Genomic DNA, 21,660 nt, shown 5'->3' with positions numbered 1-21,660 from the left:
GCAAGTTTTTTTCTGTAAATGTATGGCCATAGAAATAAATAGAATTTAGTTCGAGTTTGGCATGATTTAGTGCCTCCATTGTAGGCGCTTTTTGAGCATTTTCTACAGGCTGGAAATCATCCGTCACATCTGGCAACCCTGCCACCTACTTCACGAATATCGAACCCACTGTTTCTCAACAGGGGTGCCGCGGGCCCCCCTCAGGGGTGCCGCGGAAACGTGACTGATAAATAAAATTATGTAATGTAATACATATTTGTCTAAATTGATAAGTTAATGCTAGTCAGTGGAATCTTTCATCTGCCATTTACACACAATAAAGTAAATATAGGTCGCCCCAGTCAGCTGCAACTTCGAACGTAGGTCGTGTGACGTCTCCAAATGTGTTACATTTCTAAGCTTGTGTGGTTTCGGATGCTATGCCATGCTTGTTGGTTTGGGGTGCCTTGAAATTTTACATGAATTGAAAGGGTGCCTTGCCTAAAAAAAGGTTGAGAAACACTGCTCTAACCTACATGAAGACCCCCAACGGCAGGCTGGCAGCCACTCGAGTTCCACTCAAGAGCACATGAAACAGGCGGCCCCCTGTGCCATCTTCTTTGGCCTTATCAGTTGACACCATCAGAACTAAGTGAAGCTAGTAGTAGTAACAGTGGATATGTCTGGGCACACTCACACACCAAACACCGATAGATAGAGATGCGGGGCGCTCAAGTAGACTGTAGCACTTAAGTGGGCCCTGTTGCATTTGGGTCAAAGACGTCCAACATGACATTGCCCTTCAGTGCTAACAGATGCTTTTGCTTACTGTAACTGTGAAAAACATGAAATATCAAAACAATTTTTTGAAAAGTGACTGCATGAAAGCCAAGCCAAAAAAATAATTTCAATTTTATTTATTTTTTGGCATTTACAGTAAGCAAAAGTATCCGTTGCACTGAAGGACATGTTGGACGTCTTTGACCCATTTCAGGTGTCTTCCACAGGAACGGTACTGATGGGAGCTCCATTGTTTTCAGTTCTTGTAGGGTAGGAATACACAAATCTGGTGATTTGGCGTCAGATCTAGTTGTAGAGATTTGGGAAGACATTGGTTTGGTGCGTGTCGTTACGTTGGGAGAGCGTGGAGGACGGCCATCAACTGTCAGCTACTCTGATTTGGGTTAACTTTTCGTCAGGGGGCTGAAGTGAGGGGAAGTGGGGGAAAAAGTGATTCAATTGAAAAGTTTTTCATAATTTCTTTTCTCATTTGGCAAGATATTTAGACCTTGCGGTCTTTCTCAGATTTATTTTAAAACACCTGCTTGAACAGTACAGATGAGAGATCAGCTGACGTCATCCCAATAGGGGGGGGGATTCATACCACTAATCCATTTGCAGAGTTTGCTTTTCAACCAACCACCTGTCAGTCTGTGCGAAAAAAACAAAAAAAAGGATTTTCAAGTGTGTCTACTTTTGTCCTGACCCTTTGCTTTTGATCCGTTTGTTTGTTTGTTTGTGTTTGTGTTTGGTGGCTGCATCCTAGAGCTTATCCAATCCAGCCAGGCAGGTTGGCTTGCAGTGTGGTGCCCACATGTGTGGAGGGAGGTTGGCATGGCATAGCGTAGCGTAGCGGGGGGAAAGAGATTGACACCGACGCCCTAATCCCCTCACACTGGACATGTACAGGGCCATGGCACCACACACACACACACACACACACACACACACACAAATTCAATGGAAATTAACACTACAAAACAAAAACATACACACACACACACACACACACACAAAAAAAAACATCCTACGCTATGCGGTACAGTTCACTGTACTTCCTGCTACACACACACAGCTAACCTTGTGGATGGGCTTTGGCAGTGATGCCTCCCTCTGACAGTGTGTGTGTGTGTGTGTGTGTGTGTGTGTGTGTGTGTGTGTGTGTGTGTGTGTGTGTGTGTGTGTGTGTGTGTGTGTGTGTGTGTGTGTTGGGGACAGGCTGCTTACCTGAGGTGAGTCAAAGGGATATCGACTACTGAACTTGAAAAGCAGCTGGAATTTTTCGCCTTCATACAGAGTTCCTGGGGCTCCTTCCATGTCTACTATCCACCTGTTAAGATGGATAGATAAAGAGAGAGAGAGAGAGAGAGAGAGAGAGAGAGAGAGAGAGAGAGAGAGAGAGAGGAGAAAAGAAGAGAGTAGAGGAGGCACAGAGATCAGTGTTACGGTAGGGACACATACACGCGAATTTGCGAACTTTGCCATTCATTGCTATGAGAGAGGCGAAGACCTCCAACCTGATGACGGTTGGATTTCGCCTCTCTTCGCTTCGCCGGGAATATATTCCCGCTGGTAGCCATTGAGCAGACAGCCGTGGCGATGGACAATATTGCCTCTGGTAGCCATTGAGCAGCCAGCCGTGGCGATGGGCCTAAATGGGAAAGGTCAGGAAGGAAGCCCCAATCCCAGCTCCTAACACAGGGGATTAGGGGATAACACAGGCCAGGGGGCGCTGGATTGTGTGTGCGCGTGTGCGCGTGTGTGTGTGTGTGTGTGTGTGTGTGTGTGTGTGTGTGTGTGTGTGTGTGTGTGTGTGTGTGTGGGCGCGCGCACGTGTGTGTGCTCGGGGTGTACCGGCTCAGAGCAGGCAATCGGGGGTTGGGTTGGGATAGAATGGGGGCAACAGAATGGCTCAGGGTGCTCAGAGAGGCTCAGAACGGATGCAGGTTTTGGGGGAGGTCACGGGACAAACTCAAATCGGGGGCAAGCTACTAAATCTGGAAAAGTCACTTTGCGTGAGACATGCATTTGACCAACGTGTGTTTTGATTGGTTGCCTCCATATGAGGTACAGGCCAGGGTCAAGATGATCAGAAGAATCGGGCTCTGTCGCACTGCATGCACCTCCTCACAAGCCGGCCTGCCTGCCTGCCTGCCTGAGCCCCCTGACCCAAATGATCCGGGGATAATCCAGCCAAATTAGGGAGCGCTTTGACGCCAGCTCAGCGTCTCAACATGCAACACTGAAGACTATGACTGAACCAGTCTCTGCATCATCAACGCAGCATAAAAGGGGGGTTCTTAAAAGGGGGACCCCTGGAGGTTCGTAGTGCATTGTCAGGCACACTGTGAAAAGGCCACAGCAGAACGTGGGAAAGGTGGTAGTAGATCTCTGCAACTGGTATTTAGCTACTCCAGTCACACTCTAGTTGTATTTCTGGCCTCGTAACATCGGCCAACAATGACAAACTGTTGACAAAGCCCATCAAGCTGTCAAAACCCCAAGACATGCAATTACGAGGCACCCTAGTGAAAAAAGGGCTCCATTAGGGGTCCCTAGCCCAAAAAATGATGTAAATAAGTGATGTAAATAACCCAAGCAATAGGGCTGGGTTCTAAAGATGGAATCGTGATCCAATATCGATTCACGTTCAAAAAGTGCGATATCGATTCACAACTTTGTGGATCGATCTTTTGCCGATGATTATAAGTGCTATTTTCTCAACCACATCCTGTAGCTTTCTTCCACATTCATGTAGACTACATGCACAAATACACACGGCTTGTTCAAGTAAATAGTTCCAATCTTTTCTCACCTTTCTCTCTCATACCAAGTTTCCTACTATATGTCATACCAAGGTATTTCATGTTTGTGCGGGTATTAAAGGTTGAGATATTAAGGTGTTTATAGCCAGTCTTAGAATTATAGGCATAAATGGGTTAAACTGACAACCCAGCAATACAGAAGATCGATATTGAATCGAATCGAATTGGATCGTGGATCGAATTGGATCGTGACCTTCTGGATCGGAATCGAATCGATCTAGGAAATTTGGATCTATAGAGCTCGAAAGTCCCGCCCCTTAGTTCCGCGTTTCACGGGACCTAAGCTGACCATCTAACAACGTGGTAGCGAGTAAATATCTTCTGATCTCAGTCATGATATGCGCTGGGCTACAAATATGCTGCTTAAGATGATTGATACTTCTGCATGAATAATCTTTATCTATGTTTTGTTCCGAGGCCGTCGGCATGAAAAATGTGAAGAAACACAGCTTTCTAAAAAATGTGGGGGTTCGTACGAAAAATTAAGCAAAAATATCAGAAACAACATATATGGAGCTCGTGGCACAACTGGAAGGGGATCGAAATGCCATTTTAATACCGCCATTGGATTACATGCTACGATTTTCGGCTAAAAACGCTGCCGAGGTCCCATGAAATCGGGGAAGTGACGTCACTTTCGAGCTCTATTCCCAGCCCTACCAAGCAACCTGCACGGCCAGCTGCAGCAGCACCACAGAGCAGAAGGTAGAAAAACTCAGGAAGAGGCAGGAGCGCAAGGCAAGCGCTTCCCAGTCATTAGGGAGATGGAGAGGTCAGATGAGCCGCCCTGCCCTGCCCTGCCCTACCCTTCCCGGCCAGGACAGCTGAGGACAGCTGAGCGGAGCACAGCGGAGTTCAATGCATTCCTCTGACTCATCGCATCCATACGGCTGCCTGTGTCTATGCCCGTGTGGATTTAAGCACTGCTGACCTGCCAATGCCTTCATCCATACATCTACTGACCGACTACCAACGGACCCCCAACTGTGCCTGCCTGCCTATGTCCGTGTGGATTTTAACACTATTCGCTGTTTAGAGGCTTGTGTGCACCCATATGAGCAGCGTTGTTTGTACCATGAGCTTCCCTACATCCATTCCCTACCACACATGGATTCATCTCACCTGCCTACATTTGCCCATGTGGATAAGGATTTAAACCAGGGGTGGGAAAGGTTTTTCATTCGAGGGGCCACTTCAAATTTTAAAGGGCCGTACTACTTGTTTGAACACAAACCAGGATTTCCTCCTGCATAATAGGCCTATGTTTAAGGCTGCCACCTTTACAACAGACCCCCACCTTCATTCCACCTAATATAAAATTATGTCGGGTGCTGGATACGACGGACTCAAGGGCCGTAAACAACCCTTTAGACATAGGTTACCACCACTAATTTAAACAGTGGTCACCTACAGCCTGCAAATGCATGAGTAAAGGCAACATGGCGGTGAGTCCATGGCTGAATCTCAAATGGTGCACTTGTGCACTTTAGTGTTCATGCTTCAGTGCGTAAGCCGTATTAGTTACGCACTGAAACTTAGTGCCCGAAGTGCACAAGTGCGCCATTTGAGATCCAGCCCATATAAAGGCCTGCATTACTAATGTATCTGAAATGTCTTTTTTTTTAATGATCAGTGGACACCTTGCTTTTAGTTTCCTCTAAAAATAAAATCACAAGACCTATATGAAACACTTCACATGCAATTGTTTCATGCCCACTTTAAAAACTGGGGCCATGCTGTGAGTGCACCCACAGCAGCACGTTGACCTGCCAGCCAATGAAGCGTGCTGTGACCCCCACCCTCTGTCAAACACGCCCACTGCTGAGTGTTGGCAAACGCATGTACGTAATCCCAGCATAAATGCTGCTCCTCTCTCTGCATCCACACCATGGAGGTAGTATAAGAACTGGAGAGAGTGAATAAGTCCCGCCTCCAGTCATTTCAACGGGAAATCCTAAGCTAGTGAATTCAGCCAAAATTGAACTAATTTTTCTGCTTCAAAGATGGAGTCGTTTCCGCCGACAGTTCACTCAGCCAATTACGTGCCACGTTATTGTCTGACTTACGGTTAATCAGACAGTTATATGGAAGACGAGCATTGGATGCATGGAGGTGCCCAACCACAGACCTGTAAAGGTTGCGCACCCACCAATCATCATGACCGAAGTGGATGTCGGAAATGTGACAATGGTGACTTGCTAATCGGCGAACCTAACCAGCAAAATCCTGGCCCCCTGATCCACACCACTGCTGACCTGACCTGTGCCTGTGTGGCTTTAGCCACGGGGCCTCTAGCCCTCTACACGCCACCCAGGGCCGACGTGTGGCTTCAAACATGAGGCCTCTGACATGGCTAAACATCGCTAATTCCTTGGGCTTCAATGCTTTTTAGACAAGGATTAGCGTCACTTAAAAAGAGGACCGGAGAGGAGAGGGAGGGAAAAAAACAACAACTCGGGCATAACCCATCAGTTACAAACACCCCCCACACCACACATCCTGTATTTTTCATAGACACGTGCACCAGGTCTCTCTCTCTCTCTCTCTCTCTCTCTCTCTCTCTCTCTCTCTCTCTCTCTCTCTCTCTCTCTCTCTCTCTCTCTCTCTCTCTCTCTCTCTCTCTCTCTCTTCTCTCTCTCTCTCTCTCTCTCTCTCTCTCTCTCTCTCTCTCTCTCTCTCTCTCTCTCTCTCTCTGCTGATATAATCTAGCATCTCTGGTTTTCACATTAACCGGTGCTGGCGCACCTTAAAATCTGGCGCACCTTAACTCAGTGCAGCACCTATGACAAGCAGACAAAACCGCTTTCAGGCAGGCCTGAATTAGCCTTGTCCTGACCATCCCATAATACTACCATTACATTTCGTATTTATGGTCTGGCATTTGTTTGCTCTGAAGCGATTGCAGGAAGCAGGAAGTTTGCACTCAGTTATGGTTTGAAATTAGTGGATAGGCCTACCTCTCACCCAATCGCCGGCAGTTACTCAACAACAACATAGCGCAGACCAATGGCTCTGGCGCAGATGTGTACGTCATTGTCACGAGCGTCCTCCCCCTTTCGCCCCCACGTGGGACGCTTATTCGCTTATAGGCCGTTTTCTGGGGGGGGGGGCGTTGTGATCAAAATCCTACTGCTCCAGGCACTCCACAGAGAAGCACGGCCAGACTACCGTAGTGGAGCCAATCCTTTGGCGGCAGTACGTACGATGGCTCGCGAGGATAGGCCAGAATGGGCCTACAGCATCATGTGGAGGACTGGATGAACTTACTAACGTCTTTGTTGTAGTCACGGCTTTGCTTTGACAAAAACTAGTATTTTTCAGTTTGCAATATCCAACTATGCAGCTCCTGAGCATTCAGATTTTCGCTGTGAACAAGTCAGTCATTTCGACAAATTCAGTAGAGTTTAGGGCCTAGGTTAGTAAGGAAGGAAGTAAGCTCAACTGAGCACACTAACTGTATGACCAAAAAGGAAAAGACGTGTTTGAAGAACTCAATTCAGTGACTAGCCTGCTAATGAGTGGGTACATCACATCAAAATCCCTCCTCCTGCCTCATTGAGGACATCTAAATATGTACACGATTTAATTTATTCAACATCTTGCAAAAACAAATTGTTTTTTTTAATTGAAAAAAATCTGAATGTATGCGCTCATCTGCAATCCAGACAAAAACAAAGCCACTCCATGCAGCCAGACAACAGGGAAACCGTACCGTTTTCTCTACACGATGAGGGCCGAAGCCAAGGCACAAGGCCAGAGGAAAAAAGTGGAGGAACTGTGTTGAGGAACTAAATGAAGTGCCGGGCCTGCGTGCTAACCAGTAGTAAAAGTGGCCAATGACGACCAGCAAAAACAGGTGAGGTGACAAACAAACACACACACACACACACATGCACAAACACTCTCTAAGTTGCATAACGGGTGGGGCCTAAGCCACCTCCTGTCCTGCGTGCAGAGGACGGGCAGAAATCAGGCCGGACAGGATTCTTTTCTGCCGCGTCTGCTCTGATCTGCACTGTGGTCGGGTCGGAGATGCTTTTTTGTTATTCTATCATGACGACTACGTCTGCCATATATAGCCTAGCTGTGCGGCTCTCTGGAACAGCGCATATGGCACAGTGGAAATCTACTCCAAAGGTGACTGCACTGCCTGACTAACTGGGAGGATGCTGGCAAAGCCAAACACACTATGTCCACTTGGCCTGCCTCCCTCAGCAAAAGTCATTCACTTCCAACACATACACACACACACCTACTCAGTGTGAGAGAGAGAGAGAGAGAGAGAAAGAAAAGAAAGAAAGAGAGAGATAGATAGAGAGAGAGAAAGAAAAGAAAGAAAGAGAGAGATAGAGAGAGAGATAGAGAGCGTGTGTGTGTGTGTGTGTGTGTGTGTTTTAGACAGACAGGGTACTATGCGTGTAGGACCACCGATGATGATGCAACAGACTACCAAGACTGGGAACACCCTGGCACTAATTAGCCATGCAAACACACACACACACACACACACACACACACACACACAGACACACACACACACACACACACACACACACACACACACACACACACACACACACACACACACACACACACACACACACACACGCACACCTCACGGGAGTTAAGTCCACGGTCTCCAGCTTTTCAGATGGTTTATCTCTGTGTTGTAGTGCGTCTCCAAGCAAATACACTTCAGGGGGGTTTTGTGTTGCTTAATCTGTGTGTGTAAAGTGCGCAAAAACATAAACACACTTACAAAAACAGTCATACTCAGTTTAAAAAAAAAAAAACTTGTTTCATTCTCGTGCAGCCAAGTCTTGGTGTTCTTTGTAAGCTTGTGCGCACTCACGGCAGGGATTGTGATGGGGTTGCTTTAGCCTTTCGATTAATGCATACGTGATAAGCGTGTTTATGGACAGCATGTGCATGATACAACAACACAGTACAAAACGTGATGATGTGACACAAAAGCAGAGAGAGGGTGATCATCAACGTCAGACACAGACAGACAGACAGACAGACAGACAGACAGACAGACAGACAGAAAGACAGAAAGACAGAAAGAAAGAAAGACAGAAAGAAAGAAAGAAATTCTGGCAGCAGCAGCACTGTAAAAATATCCCAGCGTCTCCTCCACTCTGCTGCCCTTTTCCACCCCAAATATCAACCAAAACCAGAGAGAGAGAGAGAGAGAGCGAGAGAGAGAGAGAGAGAGAGCGAGAGAGAGAGAGAGAGAGCTCTCCGGGCTACAGCCACTGTCGGGAGCCATGAACGTCACAAGACAAGTCACTCCCTCAGCCACAGTGTCATCGTCCCTCACCCGCTCACTTGGCTGTGACACAAGAGTAGACGCGGACAGAGAGCCAGTCTGGTGTGTGTGTGTTTGTAGTGCTGGTCCGTGCGTGAGCTAGTGTGTGGGCTAGTGTGCGTGTGTTGGTCTGTGCGTGCGCTAGTGTGTGTATTGGTCTGTGCGTGCGCTAGTGTGTATTGGTCTCTGTGCGTGCGCTGGTGTGTGTATTGGTCTGTGCGTGCGCTGGTGTGTGTATTGGTCTGTGCGTGCTCTAGTGTTCGCATGTTTCTGCACAGCAGAGGGGGGGGGTCATCTCAGGCAGCAGAGTCGGAGTCAGATAGATCCTTCAGTAATTTTTGTGTCTAAGAGCCTTAAATCTGATGTGACAGTGGCACAAGCTGGAGAGCAATCAGGGTGGGCTGGGTTCAGACAGAGGCCAGTGTTAGGCATTTGTTCATGACCAGTCTGATGCTGATGCTGGACCCTAAGGATGGGGGGATGAACTGTGCAGGAACACCTCCGTCACACACACAAATGTATTTACATTGTTCACGATTATGAGATTGGGTGTAGTGTTTGGGTGGAGACAGAAACTAGGCCTAGAGAGAGAGGGAGCGAGGGAGGGAGGGAGCGAGGGAGGGTGGTGTGATGAAGACATGGTGACTAATAAACCATGAGAGGGTGAATGGACAGGGGAGAAAAATCATGTCACGACAAAAAACGAGAGAAATGGAAACAGAGTGTGAAGGGAGGAAGGAGAGGGATGAGGGTCAGAGAGAGAGAGCGAGAGAGAGAGAGAGAGAGAGAGAGAGAGAGAGAGAGGGAGCGCACAGGCTCACCTCCATCTCATCTCACAGATGAGTGCTTTGGGGACAAGTCGCTGTGACAATCGAGCATGACAGGTCTGCCCAGTCTCTGGTCTCCAGCGTACTGGCACAACCACACACACACACACACTGAATACCTCACATACCAACCGGCAGATCTTACAGCACACACAGCCCTCGACACTGCCAAACCAGCCAGTCAGCCCCATTGTCTCTCCTCAGGCCAAAAAAACACTCATTATGTAACGAGGTCCTTCTGACGCCTTTCTGGTTTTACAAACAAGTTTTTTTTTAAGTAATCCCTTATTTAGCTGGACACTGGGCAAAAGCACATTCCTCCAAACTTTTGTAACTGGCCAGGAAAAGAACCACATCAACAGGAAACAGACAAACTGTCTTCCTCGTGAGATTCTCTGTGGCAAATAGTACCATATCATACCATGACCATGCAGGCTGGGGTGGTGTGTGGCGTGGCGGTAGTAATTGGACTAGTTTTTCAGATGAGCGGCACCGAGGCTGGCTTTGTCCATCTTTAAAAACGTTGCCCCTATTTCCAAGGCCCCAACCCTCCCCACAAGACATTGCCGTATCAAGACAGTTCATCTGATTTTCCAGAACGCCTCATAACAATAAATTGCCATCTCATCAACTCCTGTGTCCATTAAAGATTATGTCTGACCTTCATGTCAACAGTAACTATGTCTCTATGGATGTGCCCAAAGACAAACACACCTGGTATTCTTTATGAGTTTGTACACACTTTAGGCAGAGAGTGTGACAGGGGGTTGCAGTCACAAAAAAGGCCATGTGATAAAATTGTGTTTGTGGACAGCATATGTGATAAAACTATACAGCTTGACAAACAAAACAATACCATAACAAACAGTAACCCTTCTCATCAAATCCTTTTTTTTTTTTTTTTTAAAGATCCATCTCTGACCTTCATGGCAACAGTAACTATGGAAGCGTGGCCAAGGGAAAGAAGGTCAGTTGGTCCTGGACTGAGCTGCAACTCTAGCCTACCTACCGCACCGCCATCACCAGCGTGAATATTTCACGAGCGGGGAGCGCTGACACGATGACAAGTCGCGTTAGCCAACGCTCGGCTGCGAGAATTATGTGGACCACTTGCGGCCAACTGTGAGGCCGTACGTTTAAATCAAGCGCCTCTGGACTAAGCTGACCGGCGATCCTGGCAGCCCTGCATTCCTCTTTCTCTCTCTCTCTCTCTCTCTCTGCATGTTCAATCAGTAAACGGCTGGAGAACAACAGATCTCTATGACCCCAGAGTCAACCAGCAAGTCTCGCCTTATCATCAATAATTCACACGCGCTGCGTTTTGGTGAGAGAGGTGCCATAGTAGACATTTAGCCCCTAGACCAGTCACCCATAACAACCATCAATGCTGACAGGTGCAGAAAATAATGTAATTTCCATAACAGTTGGTGTAAGAAGTCCCATCGCAGCATTTAAGCCATACTTACTGGGTAATGGTATTCTGCACACTCTTCTCGTTCAATGTCATGCCAGGGGGTGGATCGTTTTGCAGAGCTAAGAGTTCCTTCTGTAGTCTTTTCTGTGATGAAACAAAATGATGTTGATAAGACAGTCAGTTTTGAACAGGTGCAATCAATAAACTGGTTGGACAGACAGGTATTGATAAAACACACGTTTACATGTGTGCTTAATATATGGCATAAAAAACTACAGCAACACTTAACACTAACAAAAATAAGTTTACAAACATGACCTTTCAAGACCCCCGTTGTAACAGCACTCCATTTGAATGGAGATGTTGTGACGGTTTAATGAGCTTCTGGTTGTCAAACGTCAGGAGAAAATCATCAATCCGCCAACAAAGGCAGGGGCAACCTTTGCTCAGTCAGTCAAGAAATTGATCCAGTCACAACGAGTTAGCGGCAGAGAACCGAGGCAAGTGTTGATAAGAAGCTTCCATCCATCAACAACATTTCTACGTTAATGTGTGCGGACATAGAAACATAAACACCACACATATGGCTACGCCATGAATGACGACCTTGTCAGCTATGGGATTTCCTTTTAGACGTTACGGAGCTGGTAGTAGCCTAGTAGTCTTCAAGGTGGCCAAACAGCATTACCTCGGCTCCGTGACAACTAGGTTGACAGTAACCAGCTAGCTAAGACAGGGCTAGAATACCAGCTTTGCTATCTGACCAAAGGGGATTAGCTAATTTTACTAGCGGTGTCATTTGTGTGCTGAACTGTTTTCATGTGTCAAACACACTAAACCCAACTGAAATAAATTACCCTACACATACATACGATTTGTCAATTTCCTACGCCACAAAAAAACACCGTGTCCTTGTACTTGGGTGCCAGCGCCAATTAATCCGAGTCATCTCTTGTGGTTAGCGAGCTAATGCCAGCAAAAGCTACAGCTAGCAAGAAAGCTGATCATTTTCAATGGAAACAATCGCTACAGCACGTATCACCCGCATATGAAGTTACTGCTCTCTATGTTCCGAAAAATCAATTCACAGGAATTTCTGGACGCCAAATCAGAACGAAAATGACCAAGAAATCCACACGAAATTATTAAAAAGCGTTCGGTGTTTGTGGAAATCTTACCTGCATCGACGCCATGATGGATCCCCCTGCATCAGGCTGTGGTGGAAAGACGCAGGCTGAACCTGCGTTGGTGTATCACGTGGATACAGTGACAGACTTGTGTTCAGAAAAATATCACAACAAGCGCACGGCATGCGTCAAGTTCCGCATTTTGTGCTCTATTCCAGTTGATTCTGCCTCACCCACAGAAAGTACGGTACTTTTTGCATCGTCTTAAAGTGAATACTCTAAATTAAAAACGTGCAACGGTGGTTACAAGCTCTATGAAGGTTTTTTTTTTTTCAAACAGATAGCCTACATCAGTGATAAGTCTATATAGATATGATTATATTTTGATCACCCATGAGTGTTATGGTGTGAATGTATTAATTCACCCCCATCTAGTTGCCCGTGGGATGGATGACCTTAAAAGGTCAGATAGAGAATATTTGGCAAAATCCAGCCTATACTGCCCATCCTGGTCAAAAGTGCTGCCATTTAATTTGCAGTGAGAATCCCGTATGCATTGCACATTAGTACGAACACTGTCAGTTAATCGGAAACGTGTTATTTTTCTGTGTAAGTGTTGTGAAAGTTATTTTCCTTTCCACCTTAAGTGTTGTGTTTCTTCAATTAGTCAATTATTCTGATTCAACGCGTTTCTTGTAATCCCTCCAGTAAAATTTAGCAAATGCTCCTTTGAGGAGGCAAATTGAGTGAGTGTGAGTTTGTGGTGGTTGGGGGGGGGGGGAGAGTTCTTGGAAAGCACATTGGGCAGTCATGGGTGAGCGGTTAGGGCGTCAGACTTGCATCCCAGAGGTTGCCGGTTCGACTCCCGACCCGCCAGGTTGGTGGGGGGAGTAATCAAACAGTTCTCTCCCCCATCCTCCTCCATGACTGAGGTACCCTGAGCATGGTACCGTCCCACCGCACTGCTCCCCATGGGGCGCCACTGAGGGCTGCCCCCTTGCACGGGTGAGGCATAAATGCAATTTCGTTGTGTGCAGTGTTCACTTGTGTGCTGTGTCACAATGACAATGGGAGTTGGAGTTTCCCAATGGGCTTTCACTTTCACTTCACATTGCTTCATGGGTATCACTGCTTTGATCTCCTGAACTCAAGATGGCTAGGTACTAGTTTAACTTTCTTTTTCCCCACAGCAAAGGCAAAGCTGGTGGTTCAGTACTAACTGGTTTAAATCTTACCTAACCTCAAGGTTATGGTAACCCTATAACAGACTGGAAGCATACAGTAGGCCTAACTTGCATACTGTACTTGAGAAGATATTGTGCATTTCTAAATGACATTATAGGAATTAACAATTTATTACTACTCTTAGATATGGCACTGCTTTCTTACAAATTGTATTTTTAATGTGCATACTGACAATGCCAGTCCTCGTTTTCTTTACTAAATCATACCAGCCAGAGGCTATCTATTGGCAGGTTTACCACTTTCTGTATGTTATCTTACCCAGGGTCAACACACAAATCGATTTTCATTGAATTACCACCACCCCACCCCTGTACTGTTACTCACAACAGACGCTGATGCAGGAATGAAATGAGAAGATATACTTAGAACATGAAGGACTGTCCGCTCAGGATGACCTCATTAAAAGTACATGAAGTCGTCAGTCAGTGATATGCAGAGGTGGAAAGAGTACAGAAAATGTGTACTCAAGTAAAAGTATCTTTACTTTGCCTAAATTCTACTCAAGTACAAGTAAAAGTACCTATCTAAAAATCTACTCAAGTAAAAGTAAAAAGTACTTCACTTAAAATGTAATTTGAGTAAAAAGTACTTAGTTACTTTTAATTAGCTTTCCTCTTGAGAATGTCATGTTTATTTTTCTTGAATATCGTCCTCCATAACCTCTATCTCTTGCTTGGCACCAGCCATCATCCAATACATTGATAGAAGATAGTAAAATAGTGGAAATGCTGTGTGCCATCCAGCACAATCTTTCATTTCCGGCGGATTGTGGCATTATTGTGCATGGCATTTTGTCTCTCAGTCAATTTTTTTTACTCAGTACTCAGGCCAGGTTCCAGTGTAATTGAGTAAAGTACTTGGGTCAAAATTTACTCAAGTACAAGTAAAAGTATTAATTTAAAAAATGACTTAAAAAGTACAAAGTATTCATAAAAGCTACTCAAGTACAATATTGAGTAAAAGTAATAAGTTACTTTTCCACCCCTGGTGATATGTGATGTACAGGCAGCTATCAGACCAGCAAATGAGAACAGTTCTTGCTCTTCTTGTACAGCAAGGACTTTATGTCAGTTCATTATGGGGGGGGGGAATCAATCACAAAAAGAACCAAGCAAAATAATAAGCCACCAAACATATATCATCATCATAATCATAATGACAGCTTGATGGAAACGCTGCTGGTGAAAACATAACTCTTTTCCACACAATTGTATAAGGATGGGTGCAGCCATATTTGTTTATTAAAAAGGTAAATAAACACTATTAATTGAATGTATAGTAATACTTAAGTGCACAGGGAAAAAAATAAACAGGTTTACTGAGGATACATTAAAAGCGATTCATTTTGTTTCCATCCCAAATTGCATTCACAAGTTAAATATGACAAAAAGAAAAAAAAAACTACCACGCAGAGGCTAGGACATGAACTCTCTTTCCAATAATATTCTAACAATCCAAGAAGTTGGCAGCCATCAACAGTTCCAGTGCAATCTCGGGGGCGATGGGGAACTCTGGGATCTCTGTAGAGCTGTTGGTGTATCGCACTTTGTAGGTGAAGTACATGCATACTTTGGAGAGGACGTGAGACGGGATCTCTCTGAAGTTCACCTCATTCGTCTCGTTTTCAGCAAATTGACCTGCCAAACAACACAGAATGTGAATGTTTTTTTTTATCTTGGTTGAAGCGACTATTTTCACTTTTCTTGTCTGTGCCAATTCCGTCATGCTCCCAGGATACACACGTGGATGTGCAGTCTTTAATCATATTCAGTAACGCCATTTTACATGTTTACAACCTCGCATCACTATCCATTATCCATTTTGTGATCGGCCTAGAAAAGGGGGAAAGGGGTGTTTAATTCAAGGTGATTTAATTGCATTAAATATTTTCCACTGCTTTGATACTTCAATGCTATTCCACTTGAGAGATAATCTCCCTTTGATGTCTGGCCCATCATAAAAGAAAAAAATGGAAACAAAGACACTGGCTCAGAAAGTTATAGTGCAGCCCCATATTTGCTCTAGACAATTGACAGAACACGCTAATACAAATTAGTGCAGGTCTCCAGCCAGATAAATGAGCAAATAAGTAAAATTACCTGAATAGAAAGAACAGGTTAAAGACAGGGATAGTGGGACTTTTTTAGTTTGTCAAGCCTGTTTGTCAATTATTGCCAAGGATTTTATTTTTAAGTATGTAATATTTCATCCTGTCTTAATGTGTACCTGATGGACGTGTACCTGTACACGGGGTGCGTCCCCCCCAACAAATCACACCCTGCCTGTACAAGAGGATTGTACACACATGGGCATTCGAAATTAACAGATTTCTTTATAGGATGAAGCAAAGCAGGGGGGGAAAATCCATTTACAGCATTCAGAAGAAATGCACCATGCTCCACTACTTTTTATAAAGGAAAAACTCTGATTTCACTATGATTTGCGATACCCAAACTTCAACCAGAGTCTATGGATGATTTCTCAAATGACTATATTGAGGAACGTTACTATTACACAGACTTTATTGAGAGGAACTCTGGCAGATCAACCAGAGCCTTTCACAAAGTTTCACTGTATACAAGGTCTAGCTGCTCTCCACACGTTATGAATTTCATTCAGGTCTGGCTACACAATACAGGTCATACATTTGTCTCCATGGGTTCTATTTTTTTGTTTTAACCTGACTGTGCAAAACTACCTGCGCACAACTCAACCTCTGATTCTTGGAAACCGCTGTCGGTCAAAAAACTAGCTCACATGGTTGGCTGCCAGTGTCTTGTCCCTCCGCACAACATCGTGTTTAAAAAAAATGGCGAACCCATGTATACTAACAAGCTGGTTCAGGAATAAACCAGGTTAAATTAAGAGGTAAATCATCTTCTGTTAAGGGAGGTTAGATACCCTCTGTGACCGTTTCCTGATTTTTTTTTGGGATCTGCCTTCAAGCAGTTGCAAATGTCTGCCTGCAATGCTTAATGACATCACAGTCCATCCCTTCAACAAGTGATAGCCTATAACCCTGCCTCTGGGCAAAGAAACCGTAGGTAATGCATAATAAAATTCTTCAGCGAAAGTATTGACCAGAGGCACTACGTAGAACGAAACAAGTTGTGCTAGAAGAACATACATTAGAGCTGAGGCGGTCACAAATCAAACCCAAATGGCACACAGTTGGACACACTCTGTTACCCGTAGCCATGCACCAGGTTTTAATGCAGTGGTTCTTAACCTGGGGTACAGGCGGATTACAGGGGATGCACGGAATATTGTTTGTGTTGAGTTTGTGACCATAATTCTGCTAGCGAACATTATAATTACATTACTAATAACATTAATATCAGTTTTGGTCCTTAGGTATTGAGGTATAGATCAATGTCTCAAGCAAGAATCATTGTAATGAATCACTTAAATCATTTTTTTTGGTGCGTATACACATGTAGAAGTTTGGGTTGGGGGTGCGTGGCTTGTCTTAGGCATAGGTCAGGGGGTGCGTTTTAATGAACTAGATCTCAGATGCTATGCCCATTGTACCCCCATTGACAAGTCAGCAGACACCTACCCCTCTTTTTCACTTTGAGAAAGAATTGTGTCAGGGAAAAGGGGGTAGAATCTTCATTCTTTTGCTATGGAATGATCTATGAATGTAAAGACTGAACCCCATGTAACTTATTACTGAACTATTAACAACAGAACTATTACTGAACTAACTACAGAAGAGTAGAGTTATCCAGCGCTTTCAGAGGAGCCTACAGTGTAGCCTTGTGGCTAAGCACAGTACAGCAAGGCTAGGTAGGCATCTAAGAAATGATGTCAACTGACTCAGTATGTCAAAGCAGTAGCTCTCTTGATGAAAGTTATCCACATACTAAACGAAAGAGGAGTTTAAAAAAAATCTAATTTAAAAATGTGAACATGTTGGATCAGGGGTGTCAATCTCAAACTCACAGTTAGGGTCCGTTGTCAGGCCGACCAGAACGGAGCTGGTGCCCACACCAGTTATGTTTGGCACTAAAGTGCTTGTATGCGAACCGCCCGTGTTCATACCGGGCTCTGAACTTTTTCCGCACGTGGCTGTGCTACTCGGATTAACCTGCTGACGGCCACGTTGTCATCACGGTTTGCAGAGAAAAAAAATTGTATTTTGCATCCCTGTATTAGATAGCCAGCTCTTCACGAAAGCTGAGGTAGTTGGGTTCTCCTACCACTGCTATGCTGATGACATCCAGGCCAGAGGTACCGGTCGTTCCGTCTAGAGGACGGACTTGTCACAACATGGATGATGGAATACCACCTAGAGCTGAACCTGTCCCAAGACAGAGCTCCTCGAGATCCCAGCTTAAGAGTCATTCTGTCACGACATCAACCTCAAGATGGGCTCCATCATTGTCACTCCAAACAAAGTTGCCAAAAACCTTGGCGTCATGATTGACGACGAGCTGTCATGCTCCAACTACATCAACTCAGTCACCCCGACCTGTTGATTCCAGATGTTCAACATACGGAAAATCAGACCCGTCCTGACCCAATACTCTACAGAACGACATGGTTCAGGCCACGGTCCTGTCCCGCATTGACTACTGCAACTCACTCCTGGCAGGTCTACCTGCTTGTGCGCTAAAACCACTGCAGACGGTCCAGAAAGCGGCGGCACATTTGACATTAAATCAACCCAAAAGGGCCCATGTCACTCCTCTATTCATTGAGTTCCACTGGCTACTGATCGCCGCCCGGATCAAGCACAAGGCCTTGACCCTTACTTACAAATCATCGCAGGAACGGCCCCAGTTTATCTGAAGGACTTACGAAAGCCTTATGTTGCTGGAAGAGAACTGCGCTCCTCCAGCACAAGACGTCTGGCTCTGCCATTTGCTCGCTCTAGGTACTCCCAGTCAAGACTGTTCTCTGTTCCCAAGTGGTGGAATAGTCTCCCAGAGGCAGCAAGACTACATCTCTTGCAGCTTTCAAGAAGCAAGTAAAGACTCTCCTATTTCGTGACTACTACTAGAGTAATGCTTGAGCTGCCCTAGCCCCAGGCCAGACTCTTGACATGATGCGTGTGTGTGTGTGTGTGTGTGTGTGTGTGTGTGTGTGTGTGTGTGTGTGTGTGTGTGTGTGTGTGTGTGTGTGTGTGACTACTCTACAAAAAAATCCTTCTTTGCTTCTGCACTTGTTGTTCTGAATATTTACTTTACACTTTGTATCTGCTAGTTATGTTGGCTATGATTGTCCTCGTTTGTAATGTAATAATGTAATGTAGTTGTCAGCGTCAAACAGTCACTCACCTGGTCCACTCAGCATAGCCTTAATGGTGCCTGAAGTTAAGGCATGTTCTCGTTTCACTATGAACTCATGGCCGTCTGAAGAGATCAGCTTCACATACATGGCATCTGGGCCTTCGCAGCCACCGTAGGTCTTCTCCTCGCCATCTACAGGGTTGAAATAAAAGGAAAGCCTTGATCAATGCAGGGCTCCAGACTAACTTTTTGCACTGGTTGCACTGGTGCGCCTAAACATTTTTTTTAGGTGCACCAGCACAAAATTTAGGTGCACCCAAATGTTTTCACCACCCCATACACACACGCACCTCAGCTTTAAAAAATAATAATTAAAAATAATAACAATAGCAATAATAATAGCAACAATAATAGAATAATAATAATTATTAATATTATTATAACTATTATTATTATTATTATTCTATTATTGTTGCTATATTTTAAAAGACCTGGAGCCTTTCATGTGCTATATTCTAGTCTTCCAAATGTGCCCCTTATAAAAGACATGACAGTAGGCTACCTAACTAACACATCTTGGCTACAAGCAGTTTGGCTGGTAGAAAAGACCAAATTAGTAGCCTTTTAGTCAGTATGTGTTTGACTACTAAGATCAGCATACCAGCCTTTTCTGCAATAAGGCTACGCACACGGCACAAGCACAGAGTTACAATATGAAGATAGATAGATGGATGGATGGATATGGATAGATGGATATATATATATTTTAACAAACCCTGCTAAAAATGTCATGATTTTTAAAATCATTACACAAATAGCCTAGCCTATGTTTACAGTGGAATCTGAGGTGAATTGGGTTTTGTCTATTTCCCCGTTTTTGAGCGCTCTCCCTCTGCCTAATGATTGTGGTATCTTAGCAAGCGCTACGAACCGACACGACAGCACTAGTGCGCTTGCTCGCTCACTCTCTCTCTCTCTCTCTCTCTCTCCCTCCCTCTCTCTCGTGCTGTCTCGAGGTGCATGAACGATGCCTTGCCGACTGACAGGCAGTATGTAGCCTGCCCTAGTCGCTATCAAAAAACTCTCACAGAAGTCCCGACAGAATAGCGCGTCACCTGTTTGGCCAGCTCTGCACGCGGCTGAAACGGGCAATTATCCGCACCCGTCTGCGTTTTTGTGTGGCAATGTTTAATATCCGCTCAAGCCATTTCGTTTTTCCCCGTGATTGTGACTCTCTCGTGTTTAAAATATCCTCAAGTCATTTTGCTGTTTTCGCCGTGATTGTAACTCTCTTGTCCGTTGCAAAACTCGCCTGGTTGAGAACACCAATCTCGCTGGCACATGTGAACTCGGATAGTTGAGCGAAGTCGAACATTCTATTCTGAAACGTCGGGCTGCCTGTGTACGAGGAAGTTGGAGAAAGCTACCGGTAGTTCAGCGGAGTTGAAGGAATGACCGCATCGACACGTTTTATTGTGTGATGATGGGCCACTACTGTAGAATGACTATTCATTTTATGTCCATTAAAACGGTTGTTTGGTAATTGATGTTGTTCTACTGATGGCTGGTCGCACCGGTGCGCCTAAAAATATTTTTTAGGCGCACCATTGAAAAAAATGGGCGCATATGCGACCAAATTGGTCGCACTCTGGAGCCCTGCAATGTGTGCATTGAGTTTACCTAAATCTATTTTAATTCACACTGCGATTCCCCGCGATAGACGTCAATCTATCACTGCACTTGTACACCTTATCACACGATACATACCCATGGTCAGCTGATTTCCAGACAAGTTTTACAACTGAAACAGAAAGCAATGGACGTCATTAATCAAAATACAGTTCTGATCATCCGATGAACCCATGGCATTTACCTTCGTAATAATAATCACACGATAACATCGATCACAGACATAAAAACATATAATAATGGCGGCTGCGGGTTTTGAGAATAAAACATTATGGTTACGCCGCATTTACAGACTTCATTGAGCTATGTTCGCTAAGCTAAGAAATTAAAATGACTGACATGTCTTGACTTAACCATGTACAAACCATGATCTCATTAGGGTAACATGTATAAGAGCTATTTTGCAGGGAGTTTATGGCCACGATGTGACAAATAATCGACAAAATTACACTCCCAGTTAAATCAACCATTTGGCAAAACACGCTAGCATAGAGGATTCCAACTATGACGCTAGTGGTGGCTAGGTGATCCCTCAACAGCTGGGCCTAGCCAAAAGGCTAACAAGTAAGCTAGCTGTACCGTGCTAAGAAAACAAATGACAATTTCACAAGAATGGTTAGGAGAAAAGACATGCCGGCAACATGAAATTTTCATGGATATTCTCAACACAAGCCATATGTAAATATGACGTCTACTAATTTTACAAAATATGAGTAAATGTATTGTAACAAACAGAAGCACTCACCACGACACTCGGCAGCGGAAGTTTAGCCAACCTACTTTCTCGTTCTTTGGAATTACTACGCAGAGTTGCAAGCGAGATGCCATCTGTCAATGTATTGCCATCGTGTGGTGTGGGGTGTAAATAGCAGAACAAAACACGACCTCGGTTTTCCGTGAGATGTACCGATAATCAGTTTTAATTTGCACACGTTTTATTGGGTTTGGTGCCAGAGCATATTTAAGTTTTACTTAAGAAGTGACCAAGCTGCTGTTTTGACTGGGTTGTCGAAGCGCTGAATGCAGAGCTTTTTCTGAGTAGCCACACAGCAAAGATGCAAAGTATGTAAGTAAACTACATCAGTTTGTTTCATTTCAGAACGGAAAAGGTATTGTCCAAATAGTTGAACGTTTTGGTGTGTATGTATGCACATAATTGACTTTTAGGGCAACATGTGAAACAAACAAAAACAAACATCCTAAAACACGTCCCCCATCTTTTTTAGCGT

The 21,660-nt window shown here is 44.7% G+C and overlaps 2 protein-coding genes across 2 annotated transcripts in view; both read right to left on the bottom strand.

Annotated features, from left to right (window-relative positions):
* ube2wb (ubiquitin conjugating enzyme E2 Wb) overlaps positions 1 to 12,414 on the bottom strand; it is a 23,620-nt gene extending 11,206 nt beyond the window's left edge. Inside the window, exons 1-3 of the mRNA XM_063206465.1 lie at positions 12,315 to 12,414; positions 11,189 to 11,280; positions 1,987 to 2,089 (exon numbers count right to left, since the gene is read on the bottom strand). Coding sequence (XP_063062535.1) covers positions 1,987 to 2,089; positions 11,189 to 11,280; positions 12,315 to 12,329 — 210 coding nt within the window. The 5' untranslated portion in view covers positions 12,330 to 12,414. The remainder of the gene's footprint in view (positions 1 to 1,986; positions 2,090 to 11,188; positions 11,281 to 12,314) is intronic.
* Positions 12,415 to 14,752: 2,338 nt separating this feature from the next.
* eloca (elongin C paralog a) lies at positions 14,753 to 21,579 on the bottom strand. The gene is made up of 4 exons (XM_063206464.1): positions 21,177 to 21,579; positions 20,510 to 20,543; positions 18,791 to 18,934; positions 14,753 to 15,145 (listed from the first exon to the last, which is right to left on the bottom strand). The coding sequence occupies exons 2-4, from the start codon at positions 20,511 to 20,513 to the stop codon at positions 14,955 to 14,957; spliced, it is 339 nt and encodes a 112-aa protein (XP_063062534.1). The 5' UTR covers positions 20,514 to 20,543; positions 21,177 to 21,579; the 3' UTR covers positions 14,753 to 14,954.
* Positions 21,580 to 21,660: the final 81 nt, after the last annotated feature.

The sequence above is a fragment of the Engraulis encrasicolus genome, chromosome 9 (assembly GCF_034702125.1).
Source record: "Engraulis encrasicolus isolate BLACKSEA-1 chromosome 9, IST_EnEncr_1.0, whole genome shotgun sequence".
Classification (NCBI taxonomy): Eukaryota; Metazoa; Chordata; class Actinopteri; order Clupeiformes; family Engraulidae; genus Engraulis; species Engraulis encrasicolus.
The sequence above is the reverse complement of the archived record's forward strand: the minus strand, read 5'-3'. Positions and strand labels throughout refer to the sequence as shown.